The following is a 13,712-nucleotide window of genomic DNA, read 5'->3' on the forward strand; positions in this document are numbered from 1 at the left end:
TCCGGTTCAGAGCCGGTTGTAGTTGACCTTGTATCCCCCTGTCGTCAAGCCGGCCTCTGTCTGTCTCAGATTCTGAGTTTCAGGCCCGGGTTCCGGCCTTAGGTGCAGGCCCCAATCCCAAACACACTGCTCTCTGCGGTCCAAAGCTGTATACAAACACCAACACTCCCTGGTATTCAGTCAGCTAATAGGACTGCTAACTAGCAGCTGGTACAGCAGTAGAATACTGTAAGTAACTTACTGTGTCGTTCCTCAAACTGTCCCAGAAACTAATCTGTAAAACAAACCTCCCCCTCCCCAGTGTGAAAAAGTGACGAGCGTCGCCAGTCCCCAGACCAACCCTCGGGCCGTGGGACAGCTGGGTGGAGAGCATCAGCGCCCTGCATCGCCCAAACCTCCGGCCAGTGTTCAGTACGGCCGAGCGCATGCCCGACATCGACAGCCTGATGCAGGAGTGGCGCGCCGAGCTGAGGAGCTGCTGGGCCGCCTGCAGTCCGCCGGCCCGCCTGCAGTGCAGCCTGGGTCAGTACACCGACATCATCTGCAGCCTGCTGGACATCCCCGCTACACAGCAGGATCCAGTCTCTGCACCTGCTGTTCAGCCTCTACCTGGAGTTCAGAGACTCGCAGCACTTCACACGCAGAGCGTAGAGAGCTTCTCACCTGAGACGAAAATCTATACAGGACTGTGCTGTACTGATTCTACTGATGTCTGATTTTGATTTGATTTACAGTGAGTATTAGCATAATAACACTATCTATCAATACTTATTTACAAGAAAACAAGACAATAAAAACTATTTTGTGTATATATATTTTAGGACAAAGACATGAATGGAATGTAATGTTGTGAATAAACGTTCATTGATACTTTGGTTTCCTGTCTTTCTGTCCCCCGCTACCCATAATGTCAATCCACCACAGTCTTTTTGCAACTACTACAACTACTTAGTACGCCTTCGAATGCTGGTTATAATAAAATATAAAACTTGCTTCCAATAATGGGATAAGGGCAAACATTTATGGAAAATGGGTGAATGTATTTCCACAACTTAAAGTGGATGCTGGTCTTCCATCACACCAGTAGATGGCGGTCCTAACCTGAACAAAACCACTTTGCATTACAGTCAGAAACCTGCTGGTTGAACCTGAACTGTATCTTAGTTCTTTATTTGATATTTAGATTACACACTGATTGATCGGGCGTTTTAGGTGTCATTTGTCTGAATCTGTGAGGTTTTGAATGCAGGACTTTAACTTGTAGATGACGCACTGTCCAGTCAGTTATGTATGTGTGGCTCTGATGTAGATGGCATCCTTTAGGCTCTGTAATTATCACTTAAAAAAAAAAGAACGTCAGAAAATGTATCGTTTGATTTATTAATCAATTTATTTTAATTTAACAAAACAATACATCTCAAAATATACATATCTTATCAAAAAAACAAAAACATGGACCTTGGTCACTGAAACGGCTCTGCTTGTAGTTGAGTGCACATTGTGGGATTACAATTTTAGTTAATTTGATACTAGCATCATTGCAATGTCCATGGGTCATTAAAACCTTTCAGTTTTTTAGGTTAGGGAACCAAGAGTAATGCTTAAGTAAAGTGTTTCTGGTGTTTCCCAAGTTGGATTGTTCTTTTTTGGCTGTTCAGCACCTTCCACAGTAAATCTATTGGTTAAAGCTCTGTTGCAGTTGATGGTAAACCTCATCAGTTCATTCATTTTGCTCTAGTGCTCATCTGTCATTGGCAAATATATTGCCAGATCTGGAACAATCCCAAACATGTTGTCAATCACAGAGTGTATTTAGCATTCAGGCCTATCTATAGTTTATAGCAGTGGGGTTATAATGCACATTCTTTTAGCTACTGCAAACTCCAATCAGTACCCACAACATGTTTGTCCTTTTCTGACCATTTTAACAGGAATCATGTAAATATTAGGGAGCAAACAGCAGCCAGACTCCATAAAATGGTAAACAGACTGTACTTATATAAGTGCCTTTCTTTTTTTTCCCTTTCTTTCTTTTCAAGCTTTTATTTTGATAGAGACAGCTGAAGAGTGACAGGAATGTGAGGAGAAAGAGAGAGATGCGGGAAAGAGCCACAGGTCGGATTCGAACTCTGGACTGAGCCTTTGCACGCGAGGCGGCTAAGCTAGTCTACGCCGCCCCATAAGTGCCTTTCTAAGCGCTGTTACCCTACATATCTCATTCACCCATTCACATACATTCATATACTGATGGTTTCATTCTCATAATTAGTATTCTGCATATGTAGTGTAGTAGGCACTTGTATTTACTTGGCTCTGGCTGTGGAAAGAAATGAAAAGAAATAGAATGTTAGAATGTTTTCTAATTAAAAATAAATTGAAGTGCTTGCACACATTTATCATAAAAACTTTTGATTCTAATGTGTTTACAGTATAAGAATGTAACATGTTACGTTGTACATAATCTTCTAAATGGAGAAAATTAAAGGAAGAGAAAAATTTTGACATACTCCATTTCATGAACAGAAGAAACGCAGCACCAAGGAGAACTGCAACGATGGCAATTTTGATGACAATGACGATCGCAGGATTGATGTGTTCCTCAATGCGGGCTGCAAAATAAGAGGAATTAGAAGAATAAGAATAACTTCATTTACACGGCATCTTTAAACTCAGGCAAATAAACAACAACGTGCCAGACACTGAGGCCAAGCAAAAGACGAAAAGGATTCAAGTAGATATTAATGGGGAGACGATGTGAGATACAGAGAGCCAGAAACATGCCAAGACAAGACCATAAAAGCGAGTAACTAAATAAATAAAGAAAGAAGTAACAGTCAGTGTTCTTCAGGTGTTCTTGTAATTTACAATTATTCACAATCACCTTACTGAATATCACTGAGGGACCAAAATGTTGCTCAGTTAAAATACTGGAAGTCATGCAGGGATTCTTGTCTGTTAATAAAAAGATGTTTTTGTTTTACCTTGTGCATGAATTTTTTCTTACAAAATTCATCAAATCCAATATTTCCTGTCTTCTATTCCCTTTTTGGTTTGTGCTCTAAAGGTCAATTTAGCAAAAAGCCATGCTTGTGACGTCATAACCACTTTATCATAGTTTGTTAAACTGCTGTGTAATCAGCTCTACTCTGTCAAGTGAAAAGAATAAAACACAATTTGAGACCAGATTTGAGATTGAGACTCATAAACTCATGAGGAAACAATTTACTGAGGTCATAAACCAACAGGGGAATTAGGCTTATTTCCCCACAGGACTCCATTCAGACAGACCGTATTGTTTCAGCCAATAGGCCTACTGTACCACCTGCTGGCCATCAGAAAGAATTCAGGTTTAAGACACTTAAGTGACTTCTTACATCACTACACTGTCAATGGTTAAACACAGAAACAGTCGAAACACTTTGAGAAGACGGATTTCATTTACTTTCCCATATCTTTGTGTTTTCTGCTAAAAGCCAACAGCAGCAAAACTGAAGCCATGCCAGATTAAACACAATGAAGCAGTTTTCAACTTTTCTCATGTACTTTTATTTTGCAAAGTAAATGTGATTCGCAAATGTTAAGCAACAATGAAGCTCGCTGTTTTTTAACTCTGTTTTATCAGTTTCACATTCAGAAGACAACACCATTAAACACCTAATTAAAACTCAAATTAACAGGAAATGGTAAGAGCAGACAATTTGTGCCCGTGTTGATGCATAATATGAAAATAATGTTTGATTTTTTACTGCAGGGCTTCTAGCTGTAAAAATATCCATGTCCCATGTAAAGCTCACCATCTTAAAGGATCAATAAGTAATTTAGCTATCATATACATTACAGATACATTGATATAGAGTCTACAGTATGACTCAACAATTACAGATAAAAATAAACAAAAATCATTTTGTGCTTATCAATGATAAATGATCAGTTACAGGCCTGTTTATTGCTGTTTCTCTGACAGCACCAGAAGACAATTAATTGCTGTTTGTTTAATAAAGTACTAATATTAATATTAAAATGTTAATATTAAAATATTAAAGCTTATTTAATGTGATAGTTTGGAGGAAGTGCACTTGCAGAACAGGTTTAGTGCAAATGTTCTGCATCAATCATTCAAATGAATTAGAAAAATAATCAACTAGAAAAAAGTTGTATGAATTAGTCATAACTATTCTATTATTGCATAGAACTCCAAGTATGTATCATTTAATAGTAAAACATTTAAAGAAATAATCGCAAATATAACATATCTCAATGCACAAACGTGATTATGTGATAGCTGAACAAATTCCGTTCAGTGCAATAGCCAACTACTACTACAGTGACATACTGTATTCACTGTGTGTGAAACTGATGCATCAGTTGTAGCTCTAACTTGTTCCCACGACTATTCCTTAATTTGTTTAGAGCGGTAATCAATCACCATTTTCTTCATTTCATTGGCTGTTTTGAGATCACCTTCAGTCAGCGGTTCTGTTGGACCACCCTTTGGATCATGTTTGTGCCTGTAAAACAATAGTCAGTTAGTGGAGAATCCAAAGTAGCATTTTACCCTTTGTCTTCTTTTTAAGATGGTTGAGCTTTTCAGGCCTATTCAGCACAATTGTGACCTATCTTCTTTTTCTTTTATACAAAATACCCAGAAATGTGAAAACAGATGTTTACAAAGTTCACCCCTTTTAACGGAACACACCTCACAGCCTTTAGTTAAATTGAGATCACCTGTGTTGTTTGATTTTTATCCCATTCTTCAGGGGATTAAAATATAATGAAACAATTATGAATACAAAATAAATAGACTTACAATTTGAGGTGTTTTTCAATGGTCTTTCGTTCATACACTCTTCCGTACTTTGTTTCCACTGGATCAACAAACATTTCGTTGGTAAGTGGACAGATCAGATGTGACGGTACAAACTGTTCTCCAGGATCCACCAAAGCCTTTCACATCAGAGGTAAAGACAGTAAATATTTACGTCATATTTATGGTAACTGGTAGTGGTACACTAGTAAGGCATTATTTTATACTGTCAGGATTATCAAGAACTTTTCAAAGCGCTATTGTTCATTTACCTTCTCCATATCATTCAGTGATCGTGCTGCAGTTTCCTCTGTATGTTTTTTGGCCTCCTGTTCATACTTCCCACGGCTGGTCAGGAATTCCTCGGCCAGAATGCTTCAACAGAAGGAGACACAGTTTTAATTCAAATGCCTACAACTTAAGAAAACACATGCAAACAGACAAAACACAAAAATAACACAAGAAAAAATACTGCAAAGTGAGAAACACAAGTAAATATAGAAACTCACTGCAAGTAAAGCAGAAAGCATGGGTGTATTATGGGACTGAATCTAACCTGTCCAATGGATCTTCAGGCTCAGGGATGATAAGCAGTCCATATACAGCATTGAGGATATCTTTCATGGTGATTTGGGCATTGTAGTTCCGGTCAAAGATGTTGTGGCAGATGCGCCCCACATTGTTAATATTACAGTGGTACACCTTTGTTCATGTTAAGAAAATTGTTAGGACACTTCAATTAAAGGACATTGTGCAATTATTTGAATCCAGGATATTTTATATTTCTTTGAAACATTGATTTTGGAAACACTGGCAAAGAATCACTGAGTGTCTCATTCACAAATGTATAGTTTTGGGAATCAATCTGTAGCCTGATGTGTAACTGAACAGAGAGCTGACAGCATTGGAGAACATCCCAATCCAGATTTCAGCTGGAGTGGGACTAGTGTACGAATAGTCAAAACATTTTGTAAAGAAAATAGAGATTTATCTAAGATGTAATGTGTGTATTAAGTCTAGTACATTTGTTTGTATTCTGAGGCTGAATATGTGAAGCTTTTCTTTTATTTGGCAGGATACTTGTGTGACAAAGCGAACAAGTGGAGGTTTCACTGGGTAGTCAGGACCAAACTGGCAGAACAACTCAAAGACTCCTTTCTCATAAGGTGTGTCTGGAGGTCCTTCCATGAGAATCTTCCAGAATGCTGAAAAGTTTACAAATAAGATTAAGAAGTTGGCACATTTAGGTTTACTATTTATCCAATATGGAATTGACATCTGAAAGGTGTCTGAGCACACCTTGTACCTTAAACTTGACAATGCAAAAAAAGTGTGGTTGTGAAGCAGTTCAGATCATTTACTAGGTTTACACACCGGGCTTATTAGATTGGTGTGGATGAACCTTTAGTCTGAATAGTTTTCAAACAGCTAACTATATAGGCAGTGTGTTGGAAACTCCTATTCCCAAAGATGAAACCAACTGGTTTGGGCAGATAAGACTTAACTGGTACACCCTTTATAGCCAATTGTTTTTCAGTTTTGCAGCTACACACTGGTCAGTCGCACTGTGTAATTGTGTCTTTATTGTTAAAAAAAGAAACAGCTTTCAGACTTGACTGAGAAGTGATAGAGAAATGGTTCAATTATGTGAAGCACTGTTAAGAAACAAAAAACAGAAGAAAAAAACATGCAGAAACAAAAATATTATTAAATGTTGACAATGTACCAGCAGTCTTCGTCACACAAAAAAGAGAGTATCCAATGTCATTGGAACAAAAAATACATACAAACACATTTAGAATAAAAAGTCCAAAAAAACAAAACAAGACATTTTAAATAATGACAGAACAGCCACTTACTGAAGTCAGACTCTGATGGAAAAATAGTAAAGTAGGGATGTGGGTCACAGTGCAGGCTCCTCAGCTCCTCCAGGATACGTTTGTCCTTTTCCATCAATGGCCTAACTTTGGCGTCCCGGATCTTCTTTTTCAGAGCACTAGTTTGAAAATGTAGCACCTCATTAGATTACAGACTGCTAATTACAATTTAATCATTCTGTATTTTCTGTATGTACTTTCGTTTCGAAGGACCCAAAGAAGTTTATGCAAGTGCTAGACAATTGCCGACTTAATTTTGAATTATTTATCAAGCAAACTTCCAAAATTCTTTGGTTGCAGCTCCTTAAAAGTGAGGATTTGCCACTTTTCTCTGATTTAGTAAACAGAATATCTTTGCTGAATCAAAACTCTTAAAAAATACAATTTGATCCCACATAGGCTCTGAGCTTGACCTTTGTACTTACCTCTGTGCTAGGCAAAAATAAGGAACCAAAGTTTTACAACAAAATAATCCTCAGCATGTTCCAAATAGTGACATGACATACACTTACCTCTGTGTCATTGTCACTTTACTGTTCATCTGGCTTGGCAAGACAGCCTCTGGAAATTCATCATAAACATGAGCAGCAGAGAGAAACCTCTGTGGAAATAAACAAGCACATCACAGCACATAAATTGATTACTTTGATGGTGTCTAATTCTCAGATCACTTCAAACAGAAGTGTAGGTAATAATTGCTTGTCTAACTCCAGTGATGAATGATGGGTCAGCTTTGTTCTTGGGTTTCCTCATCTCCAAAGAGAGAACAGTCTCAGTCTCAAAAAGCTTCAGGCCATCTTTGCTTGTCTCTGGTTTGAAACAGCAGCCCCCTGAAAGCAATATAGAGTTAATTAAAAGAGCCAATTTACCACTAAAGCATTATTTAAAACACTTCATGTTCATGTTGCTGTGAAACCACTGACTCCAATAAATTGACCAGTCATTAATGACGTGATAAAATGGAAATAAAATAATTCTTCATCTTCCAATAACAACAGAATTTTTCTGACTGATGATAGACAACGTATAAGTACCAGCTTGGCAGACAGTGTCTCAAACCAAATACTTAATAGATGAATGTTATCATTCATTGTTAATCACAGTATAGGTCAAAAGTTGCTCTCTATCAGCACTCTCATGTTTTCCTATCTCTGCCTTCTCCGGCATCTGCCCTCTGTTTCTTATATTAGGACCTACTCTCTTGACAATTGGCAACCAATTGAAAGCAAACACAGCCTTTGACACAGTTTATTAATCTGTGTGGCGTGATTGCCAAACTGAACACTTTTTTTTCATCAATGCATCGTTAAGTTTGTTATTCTCCAAGTTTAGAAATCCATGCACACTGATTACCACAACAAATGTTTGTCACCATATCACTCCTAGAGCAATCATTTCAAATATTAAATAAATTATAACATAAGCCTTAAAACGAATTAGATCAAACTAATTAGATAACTCAGTACAAGAAAAGTGACTGTCCATTGAGATTTTCATACTGTACCAGTTGCATTGCTGATTCCGCACAGAATATTGTTCACCACTTTTCCAAGTAGGATTGAATCCACGATGATGTTAGCTTTGATCAGGTTGGAAGTTACAACTTCTGGCAGGTTTGAGGATCTATTGACGAAGAAAGTATTCTCAATTAGAATTATGTCATTTGCATGTGTATTACATTTTTATGCTTCATAAAACCTAAACCTAATCTAAACCGTCACTACAAAATTCCTAATCCTACGCCTAAATTGAAGCTAAATCTGATTTTAATCTTAATCTTAAAATCAAACCATCCTTTACAGTGCAGACATATCCTCACTATGACGGTTTAAACTACTTGAAATTTGAAGAGCTTATTTGGGACTGATTATTTACAGTAACTGATGTTAGCAATGATATTATAGGAATTATAGTATATAATTATTTAAATTATAATATAATTATATAAATTATAATTAAATATAATTACTATAGTATATAGTAAATATAGGAAACTAGTTTAAAGAGAGAAAATTACCCAACATCGTTTCCATCTGTGAGACAAAGAATGCGAAGTTTACAGTCTGGAAACTTCTTGACTTTTTCCATCTCAAGCATTCCATGCTGTAGGGCATCATACAGTTTAGTTGTTCCTGTTGCTTGAAGGGTGTGTACATGTTCCTAGAAAAGCGTGAAGAATAACAACCAAGTCTATTTAGATTTACTAACCTATTGTATCATGGAGTAGGAGCCCATGCTACATCAGAAAGAAAGAACACAGCCTTCAGTACTGTATATCTAATCTGGTAGACTAATTTTTTTTAGGGTTTTTAAGATGTATTGTATTTACCTTGAACTTTTCAAGCGTCTCTGTGAACGTGTGGAGAGTTTTCACTGTAGAGTCAAACTTCACAAGGCCAATGACGTGATGAAAGTCATAAGACATGGTACGTGTTGCAAAGTTATCAAAAAGCTGTTTAACAGCATGGATTTTCTGTATTTCCACACTTCCATAGCAATTCTCTGTCATGGATGAGCTTGTGTCTATCAGCACCTGATGAAATTAAAATCAAGAAATTATTGATTATTTTATTTACTTCTCCATTTAAAAATTAAACCCAACTTGAAACACACACTTTGTAGGGATCTTGAATGTGTTTTGTAACTTTGTTATACCACATTATAGGGAACTATGTCCCAAAGTAGTTCTGACATTGTGCTGTGTTTGACTGAGGTGTTGACCATTGTATCATAGTGCCCCCATGTTCAGTTGTTAATATACCTAAATGTGACCACAGTGACAACAGCGCATGCAAATGCAACAGACTATTACTGTTATTTTTTTTTACCTTTATTATTAAAGCCGATGTTATCTATGACAGAAATACACTCATCAATGTCAGAAAAGAAAGTGTGGTGTCCACAACATCTTCCATCAACCCAGCCAGACCAGTCCCTACCAAGGGAAACAATTCCCTGTACCATGCTGACACAAACATTCCTGGCAACCATAAAGCCCTCCTTAACCCACATTTCATACAGTTTGGATTAGTGGTCACACCTTCTTGACTCTATTGTTGACCATTATAGTCCCACAAGGCTGTGTGTGCTCAGTCTTTTCCAGTTTATGCTGTATATTTATGTATACTTCATTGCGCCCACTAGATGGTGCATTGAACCAGATTTTTTTGGAAGTGGTTACTTATTCAAAGATTTGAAGATCAACATTACCATTATGGCTTCTTTTGGAGTCCTGGTTGTAACAAATGAATAGGTATCCCTGTGATCACCAGTTCTGCATGAAATATTAAGAATATCATCAAAAATGTACACTGACAGTGTTCGGATAATAGATACTGTATGTAAAAACGTATGAGGGCTCTGTGTACACAATATGGCAGTAATGGAATATAATATTCACAGCTATAGTCATTAGTGTATAATCATCTGTTAGAATGAGACTTGTATATCTACAGATGCTGCAGGTACTCTTCCACAGAGTCCACCATGTTAAACCATTATGTTTCGACAGCTTTTTTTTTTTTTTTTTATGTTTCATGGCCGCTGTAGTTTCCCAATTAAGAACACTAGTAGAAGCCACTAAATCCTACACAATGGTACTTTAATAGATGGTTCATGAGGACATTGCAGCTATATATCTACAGTATGCCATTATGTAATATCAGATATTTATGAACAATTTAGATATTTGTTTTGTAGCTTTGTTGCCAAGAAAGACAAGACATGCAGACAGTTTGAATGAATGTGCACTCAAAGCCACATTATACTTGTGAATTTACAGACTGTAGACGCCAGAATCAAACTTTTTAAAACCATATCTTGATTTTTATCTAAAGTATGGTTTAAAATACTAAAAAAAAAAAAGTACTCACCTTGCTGCTAATTCATCCACATTCATATTTTTTTCTTTGCCAGCCAGACAATCATACACCTTGATCTTTGCAGGGGATGCCTTGTCTTTACTCAAGTAGATACCAAGATTCTCTGCCAAAAACAAATGAGAGGTGACTTCCTATGACAGCTGATTTTATTCTGAATTATCTCCTGCAACATTCTTCAAATGTACATGGGCACTGTTGTCCTTGTATTGAAATCATCGTCAAATTAATGAGATTAGGCAATCATATTTGTGCAGTACCTTCACTCAGGAAAACAAGGTGTTGGTCATCAAGACCGACGTTCTTCAAAAGCAGTGGTGGAGTCACATTGAGATAAGGGACAGCTTTTATTTGTTCTGCTATGTCCCCCAAACTTTTCATAGCGTTCAAGTGAAAGCTGCAATTCAATTATATGAGTTACTGTGAATACTGAATCAATTTATCATACACTATTGTTTCCCTTGATTATGCTTGAGTATGTTTATATCTAAATATCCTCTTTGGACCAATATAGTGTTACTACACCTGCCCACACTAAGAATCAATTACAAAATATAAATATTGATCAGTTTGGACGACCTACTAAAAAAAAGTGACAGTTATTAACAATATTTTAACACAATCTAAGCATTGCTATATGTCGGAAATGTGTTTTATCTTACTGTTGCTAGTTGTATCACTTTTCTTGAACATAAAATTTGATCATACATACTTCTGACCAGTCACACTATCATGAGAGATCCAAAGATGATATGTTTTAATTGATGGATGAACGCTGAGTAAAATTTTCTCAATGGCAGTGGCTCTGCTGAGTGATGTTTCCCGCAAAACCTGTGCAGTGCAGTTTGGGATTGCTTCACCATCTGAACAAAAGAGAGAGTAGAAAGCTAATATTTACATATGAAAGTAGGGCATTTAGTAAAAGCATGCAATGGTCATTTCCTGGTCAAAGCTAACAGTGGCGTGTATACCACAACAAAACATGTCAGTGACTCAGTAACTTGTCGACTAACTACAGCTCGACTAGATGACTCACGCTGTTCACAAGTCAACTTATTCCAACCTGCTGATGACACTCTGTGACACTCAGCGCTCAGTGCTAACTTCCCTCTGAGGACTTCCTGTTTGAAGCCTCACACTGACCAGGTCCTGCTGACGGACTGTCAGGTTTCGTCTTGGTGTCATGAAGTCAGAATGTGAACAGCACGATGAAGAGGACTGTTCTTCAAACTGTCACTGAAGCAGAACATTCAGTGGAACATTCATGGATCAGAGAACAGCATGTCCTGCAATAAGTACTGAAACACTGAACAGTTGGACATGTGCATTCAAAAGTTTAGAGAAGGTCAAATTAAGTTCAAGGTAGTAAAGGTTAGAGTGCATTCTGAAATTTCATCTGAAAGCTGAATATACCGAACGTTTTGTGAGTAGTGTGTGTGTGTGCATAACATAACAGTATGACCACTGACAAGTGAAGTGAATAACACTGATTGGAATGGAAGAAGGTTGCTTTGTCTGAATAATCATGTTTACCTTTTTCTGCCTCCAAATTCCCTAAATCTCAATCCAACTGAGCATCTGTGGGACATGCTGGACAAACAAGTCCGATCCACGGAGGCCCCAAAAATGGGGTCATAGTCATAATGTCATGGCTGATTAGTGTATACATACACATATGTTCGTAGGTCTGCGCATGTAATTCTGAACCACAAGACATTTTTTCTTACTTTTGATTTTTTCAAGTACCGATGCTCTTTCAAAGACACCTGGTACTCCAGGTATAGTGACTGGATCACAGAAACGTTTGGCTTCTTCAGATGTCAGAGAAAATGGTGCGTAGTTCTCATGTTCTGATGTCTCATTCTGTCAAAATAATACAAGATGGTAATAAAAGGGGCACTGAACACTTAATTGGAAGTGCTTAGAGAGGTGGGTAATGGAAATTACTTGCAAAATGCAATTTCTATACAATAATAACAACACACAGGACCCTAACCCCAGATTGATGCATTTCAAAGGCAATGCAACAAAACAGAGACTTGATTTCTGATAGTGATCAGTCTAAGAAGTTAATACTGTGTATGTTTCTATGAGCACAATTTGTATACATGTTTGAAAGTGCACAAATATGACGACTGGGGACATAGTGGTGGCTATTAATCTAACCTAATAACTTGTTTTGATTTTAAAAAGTATCTGTCTCCAGACACACTGCTGCAGCCACTACAGAGTTTTTGGCATCACAAACAGAGAGGGGACAAAGCCATAGGTTGCAATGGTACTCTAAAGTTTGGGCTTCGTAGCTTACTGGTCAACTATTGGCTTCACATTTAGTAAGAGACTGTAGACCATGCCAGGTCTGTTTTTCTGTGGGGCTGGATCAACTGGATCATATTTTATGGCAGTAAAATATGCAACTAGGCTCAGCAGCATCAGACGTTAATGGAGGAAGCTAAGAAGAGAAAAGGAGAGAGTGAGCGAGCAAGAAGCCGCCGGACAAGAGTAAATGTGGGACTGACTTTTAGTGGTTAGTGAGAGCTATCCCAAGCTGGGAAATTACAGTTAATCACAACAAATTTCCAAACCAATTTCTACACAACTTTGGTTTAAGATAACATCTTGGATACTGAATTGTGAATTTAGATTTAATCTCCAAGTAATTTGTAAATACCTTTGCTTCTGACATGAGAAATGCCCAGCAGTATGTTGAATACTCAAAGACATCAAGGTCCTCAATGATCTTTTCTCCTTGATTTGTTCCATGCTGTGGCAAGAGCTCCCTGAATAGCATGTACAAGCCTTCAATGACTGCGATCTACAGAAAAAGAAAAAGCACATTCTTAAGAGATAATAACATTTTTTAAAGCCAAATAGTCAAACAAAATGAATGATGCCTTAGTTTAAAAACATTTAATTGAATACAAGGTAATAAAAGTAAAATTACACCATCTTGCACAGTTTACCTTCTGATTTGTGGATAGGGTCTCATTCTTCAAGAATAACTGATACAAGCTCTGGGCCAGAGCATTACATCCAGTCAGTTTCCGTATGTAGCCAATCAGATTCTTGCATAAGATTCCTGAAGCCTTGTTTTTCTAGAGTAAAAAATAGAATTTTAAAGTATTACAAACTAAATTGTAACTATATATATAT

At 37.2% G+C, this 13,712-nt stretch overlaps 1 protein-coding gene and 1 long non-coding RNA gene across 2 annotated transcripts in view; both read right to left on the minus strand.

The window, feature by feature from the left end:
- Positions 1 to 1,368: 1,368 nt before the first annotated feature.
- Positions 1,369 to 2,813, minus strand: LOC113747586 (uncharacterized). Its single transcript, XR_003463711.1, has 2 exons — positions 2,508 to 2,813; positions 1,369 to 2,317 (listed from the first exon to the last, which is right to left on the minus strand). It is a non-coding gene; the product is annotated as an uncharacterized LOC113747586 (long non-coding RNA).
- A 709-nt stretch (positions 2,814 to 3,522) lies between these two features.
- The window catches only part of LOC104939330 (uncharacterized), a 14,947-nt gene continuing 4,757 nt past the window's right edge, over positions 3,523 to 13,712 (minus strand). The window contains exons 8-25 of the mRNA XM_010755855.3: positions 13,523 to 13,654; positions 13,231 to 13,374; positions 12,287 to 12,422; positions 11,272 to 11,422; positions 10,820 to 10,956; positions 10,554 to 10,665; positions 9,892 to 9,955; positions 9,011 to 9,214; positions 8,699 to 8,841; positions 8,186 to 8,304; positions 7,390 to 7,511; positions 7,194 to 7,282; positions 6,664 to 6,800; positions 5,885 to 6,009; positions 5,361 to 5,506; positions 5,077 to 5,179; positions 4,808 to 4,944; positions 3,523 to 4,508 (exon numbers count right to left, since the gene is read on the minus strand). Of these exons, the coding sequence (XP_010754157.2) occupies positions 4,391 to 4,508; positions 4,808 to 4,944; positions 5,077 to 5,179; positions 5,361 to 5,506; positions 5,885 to 6,009; positions 6,664 to 6,800; positions 7,194 to 7,282; positions 7,390 to 7,511; positions 8,186 to 8,304; positions 8,699 to 8,841; positions 9,011 to 9,214; positions 9,892 to 9,955; positions 10,554 to 10,665; positions 10,820 to 10,956; positions 11,272 to 11,422; positions 12,287 to 12,422; positions 13,231 to 13,374; positions 13,523 to 13,654 (2,319 nt within the window). The 3' untranslated portion in view covers positions 3,523 to 4,390. The remainder of the gene's footprint in view (positions 4,509 to 4,807; positions 4,945 to 5,076; positions 5,180 to 5,360; positions 5,507 to 5,884; positions 6,010 to 6,663; positions 6,801 to 7,193; positions 7,283 to 7,389; positions 7,512 to 8,185; positions 8,305 to 8,698; positions 8,842 to 9,010; positions 9,215 to 9,891; positions 9,956 to 10,553; positions 10,666 to 10,819; positions 10,957 to 11,271; positions 11,423 to 12,286; positions 12,423 to 13,230; positions 13,375 to 13,522; positions 13,655 to 13,712) is intronic.

The sequence above is a fragment of the Larimichthys crocea genome, chromosome XIV (genome assembly GCF_000972845.2).
Source record: "Larimichthys crocea isolate SSNF chromosome XIV, L_crocea_2.0, whole genome shotgun sequence".
NCBI classification, from domain to species: Eukaryota; Metazoa; Chordata; class Actinopteri; family Sciaenidae; genus Larimichthys; species Larimichthys crocea.